Raw genomic sequence first — 5,000 nt, forward strand, 5'->3', positions numbered from 1 at the left:
TGGGCAGCCATGTAGGGGATCTCCAGCAGCATGGCCGACACCAGATACACACACTCCAACAGCTCCAGGTTAATGTGCATGTGGAACGGCACCTACACACACACATTAGATATGTCCATTCCACATCTTAAACCTCAACTGTCCACAATTGCAATCCTAGTCTCTCGTAAGTGTTTGCGTCCAAAACCAACATGGTGGCTCACAACAAACATAAACATAAACCCTGGCCTCTGTCTTTGTGTGAAAGCCTCTTCTGAAAGTGTAACTTTCTTAACATGAGACTTAACATGCCTGTTTCCAAAGCCATTTAACATTGAGGACCACTGGAATCTGGTGAGTTTGCTTGGCCAACTAAGTCAACCTATAATGCAGGCATGAAAACGGGTCAGGGGTGAAAAAGGTGAGAAGGGCGCGCAAAGTGGGAAATGGCCGCTTCATAGCAAAACAAGCGCGAGTGACATTGTTGCCAATAGTGCATAGCTTCCATGGAGTACGAAGTTGCCTAAAACCAGAGATTTATAAAGAAAACAAACTACAAAATGACTAATTTTTACAAAAAAATACCTTTATTTCTACTTTTTGGCTTGGGCCTAAGTGTGAAGGGGCCCACTTGTGCTGTTTGGCAACATGCTTCAGCCTGGCCCTCCTCTCCTCCTCAGTAATCTACATGAGTTTTCTTACTTTCTTTATTTCTTTGTGCCTGAAGTTCTCAGACATTTCTGAAGATTTCATAGGCCTAATGGACACTTCATAGTAGACTATTAGAATAAGTCTGAATATTTGTTGGACCAAACCAGGTAATAAATAAACTTGGGTAGGGTAGACTAGGCTTTCATTTGTAAAATTGGTTTGAAATGTTGTAACCTGCAGCCTAGGCTACTTACAGATTGTGGCATTGTGCTAGTGTGTTTAACCAACCAATAAAGTTGTGTGAACAGTGTTCACATTACATGTTAAACCCTGTAGACACAGACTATGCCTACTGATCAGGCCACTGAACGTTTCTTAAAAGACAGCATTGCCATGTCAAACACTGCTTTTGTCTCTGAATTTGACAAAACGCACCAGCCCAGTTTAGGAGCATTTAATTCAACTATTAGTTATTCACATTATCCTTTGCTATACTGATAAAGTATGCCTATTTGCTTCACCTTTTGTCGGTCTAGATGGCTCAAACTGCACATATTCTTCATCAAATGAACTCGTTATGTCTATATTTCTGTCCAATATCGCTAACTTTAACAACAGCCTATGCTACGTTGCTACATCAATCTCAACGTCTTTTTCTGACAGAAGTTGAAAGTTTCAACTAGCCCACGTGTGACATTAATAAGCATCTCTCCTCGCTGGGCTCACATTCCAGCTGACATTTCAGGAGCATATCTGTAGTCACACAGACAGGGAGGCTATTCCAGCGCAAGCGATCTGTTCGCATTGCATCCGCGGCAAAAATTAGCTTCCACTGTTTAATAGGCTATATGCATGGGGGCTGCATTCACATAATCGTTGCTGAATCAGACAAGTTTTTAATTGGGCTCTTGTGTTACAACGCATCAAGATGCGTTTGTGTCTGTGCGTGATTTGTAAACTCAGTTAACCCCCCCCCCCCACACACACACACACAATATTTTCTCATCGGATTTGCGCGAACCATGTAAGTCCCTTATTTTGGATTCAAAACGGCGAATTTCGCCGAAAGGAGAGGAGTTTTCATGCCTCATAATAACTGTGACCCTCTAAGATACACAGTCTGACAGGTGGTGTGTGTGTGTGTGTGTAGGCCAGGTGGATTACCTGTCGTCTCTTCTCGATTTTCTCCTGCTCGGCGTTCCTCTCCTGCATGTTCCTCATGAGCAGGCCCTGGCCCAGCAGCTCCTTGGCGCGGCCGCTGGACTGGATGTCCAGCAGCGCGTTGTGAGCGTCCTTGATCATGCCCTGCCGGAATGCACAGATGCCCAGCTGCACCATGGTCCTGTTGTACAGGATCTGAGAGGAAACAATGACAGACATTCAGCTAATGTTCCACCTGTGTTTGTGTACGTACGCAGGCGCGGGCGCGTGTGCTACTGTACATTTGTGTGTGTTACTGTACATTTGTGTGTGTATATGTGTGTGTTACTGTACATTTGTGTGTGTGTGTTACTGTACATTTGTGTGTGTGTGTGTGTGGCTGTACATTTGTGTGTGTACATTTGTGTGTGTGTGTGTGTACATTTGTGTGTGTGTGTGTGTGTGTGTGTGTACCTGCACAGGTGGGTCGGCGTGCTGGATGTTGTCCTGCAGGTGGCTCATGAGCATGAGGTCGCGGGCCTGGTACCAGCGCGAGTGCAGCGCGTGGTGGTAGATGTGGCAGAGGATGGCGCAGGTTCGGATGCGGTCCGTGCGGTCCTTGGAGTAGATGAACTTGCACAGCTTGTCCATGATGACCGCGCTGTCCTCGCCCTCACTCTCCTCCTGGTCCTGCTCTGACTGCACACACACACACACAGAGATGCATTCTGGGTAAGCACAACACAGGACGGCAGAGCTCCATCCGAACCCCTCCCCCATAACCCTCAGGTGAATTTCATGTAACCATGACTACTGGAGGAGTTATTACAAAGCACACTCCACACACACACACACACACACACACACACACACACACACACACACACACACACGATTAACAGCTCACAGTCACAAAGCACACTCCATCCCCACCTTCATCAGAGCATGAAAGAAAATGGGAGGACACTGCTTTTGTACGAGGGTGCTGACACGTGTAATAATGTGTGTCTTTTAGCCCAGCTTGGCTGAGTGCATCTGCTCACATTATGATACACACACACACACTATATACAACTGCAATATACAACCATAAGTCCCTTATTATTCACTACAAGGCTCCAAAACCACCAGACGGTTAATTCATGCCGTTAAGAGAGCATTTTGGAGAGGTCAAAGTGGCGGGTGCCAGAGGTGAGAGGTTACCTAGAGGTCAAAGGTTACCTTGCTCTCCCCCTGCAGGCCCAGGCTGCGTCGGTGGGCCTTGTAGTCGAACTTGTAGTAGGTGTGCATGATGCGCCGCAGGTACACCCGGCACACCTCCTCCGTGCTGCCCTTGGCCTCCAGGTATGCCAGCAGCCGGTCGATGATGGCACACACACGCGCCTCGTCCTTCAGGTTGTCCACGTACTCTACAACACACACACACACACACACACACACACACACACACACACACACACACACACACAATAAGGACAAGTGACAACTTTTAAAGGCTTCAGCAGCAAGAATATAGTAGATTCTACTGAACAATACATGTTTACCGCCCAACTCCAAAACTGAGAGAAACATGTATGGATCAAATTCTAGATATTAAAAACAGCTTAATCCCAGTGTGTGAATTAGTCAAATTGATAGCTAATCTGGCTGTAATGTAGGAAGTTAGACTGGTGAATCAGACGGCTAATCTGGCTGTAATGTGGAAGTTGGACTGGTGAATCAGATGGATAATCTGGCTGTGATGTGAGAAGTTAGACCGGTGAGTCAGATGGAGGTGCAGACCTTGGGAGTGGGGGTCTGTGTTCTGCATGATCTTAGTGAACTCCTCGTCCATCCTCTCCACCAGAGTCAGAATGCAGCCGCGGACTCTGAAGGGTTGCTACGCACACACACACACACACACACACACAGAGCAAGGGAGACAGTGAGATGGAGAAGTTTCCTAACATATGGTTCAATACCATCAATAATATTCTGATAAAATACAGTATTCTCAGTGATGCATTAATCAGGACGTCTCCAGAGGTGCTGCCCGTAGGCCTGCAGGTGTGGCTCAGGTGTGCCGTTACCTGCTCTGAGACGGCTCAGGTGTGCCGTTACCTGCTCTGAGATGGCTCAGGTGTGCTGTTACCTGCTCTGAGATGGCCAGGTTCTCGCTGTCCTCAGCAATGTTCTCTCCGATGAAGATGTTGTTGTTGGTGAACAAGATTTCCAGCAACTCATCGATGCAGTCCAGGCACTTCTTCCACATATCAGCCTAAATAACCCACAGAGACACACACACACATACTTAATAACCCGCACAGCACACACACACACTTAAAATAACCCGCACAGCACACACACAAACACTTAGGGCTTTTCTCAATACAAAGTACGCTAAAGAACGGTCTCCTGTTCTTGAAAGTTCGAACTTGAAAAGTTAAGATCGTGAGTTTAGACTCTGGAGAACGCGAGTACACAGGACGCTCAATTTGCAGTTTGAGACAGCAGCGTTCTTGCCAACGGCAGCTTCTCTCGGAACAGCTCGGGAGTCTAGTCATTTACCTATTGCTCTATTGGTCTACCCAGTATTTCTGACATTTACAATAAAATATATAATTCACCAGCTTGTTTAAGTTTGTTTCTCACTGATTTTTTTTTAATTAAATATTAATAACAATATATTCACTTGCCGATGGCGGGAACAACGTTTGAAGTTCGCAGTTTAAGTGACAGTTATGATTAACGTTAGTTGTTAAGCCTGTAGCCTACCGTTTATAGCCTAAACATGGATCGGATTGTAGCAGCAATTATGATAGGTAGGCCTATTATGTATCAATGCTGCCATTGCTCTTATGTGAGTGTCACGGCTGAGCTGAATGCATTGTGGAATCTTCAAGCCACCAAGTCATCACCCGATGCATCCTTGATAAAACCAAAGATTCGAGAACACTTCCGGGAATGTTATGCGTTCTTGAATAAATGTGAACTTGGGAATTGGAACAGTACTTCGGCGGTGATTGATGACGTTTCAGAACGATTTTCAAGTTCATGAGAACACAAGTATAGAAAAGAACGCATATTGAGAAAAGCCCTTAATAACCTGCACAGCACAACACACACACACACACACACTCAATAACCCGCACAGCACACACACACACACACACACACACACACACACACACACAATAACCCGTACAGCACACACACACACACACACACACATACATACTCAATAACCCGCA

The 5,000-nt window shown here is 45.9% G+C and overlaps 1 protein-coding gene across 12 annotated transcripts in view; it reads right to left on the reverse strand.

Moving 5' to 3' along the window:
• Window positions 1–5,000, reverse strand: part of eif3c (eukaryotic translation initiation factor 3, subunit C) — a 17,572-nt gene that overhangs the window by 5,646 nt on the left and 6,926 nt on the right. For all 12 annotated transcript variants that reach the window (XM_042086545.1, XM_042086540.1, XM_042086534.1 and 9 more), the window contains exons 12-17: window positions 3,902–4,027; window positions 3,553–3,649; window positions 2,992–3,179; window positions 2,245–2,469; window positions 1,795–1,986; window positions 1–92 (exon numbers count right to left, since the gene is read on the reverse strand). The exon at window positions 1–92 is cut by the window's left edge and continues 80 nt beyond it. In XM_042086545.1, the coding sequence (XP_041942479.1) occupies window positions 1–92; window positions 1,795–1,986; window positions 2,245–2,469; window positions 2,992–3,179; window positions 3,553–3,649; window positions 3,902–4,027 (920 nt within the window). The remainder of the gene's footprint in view (window positions 93–1,794; window positions 1,987–2,244; window positions 2,470–2,991; window positions 3,180–3,552; window positions 3,650–3,901; window positions 4,028–5,000) is intronic.

The sequence above is a fragment of the Alosa sapidissima genome, chromosome 3, assembly GCF_018492685.1.
Source record: "Alosa sapidissima isolate fAloSap1 chromosome 3, fAloSap1.pri, whole genome shotgun sequence".
Taxonomy (NCBI): Eukaryota; Metazoa; Chordata; class Actinopteri; order Clupeiformes; family Clupeidae; genus Alosa; species Alosa sapidissima.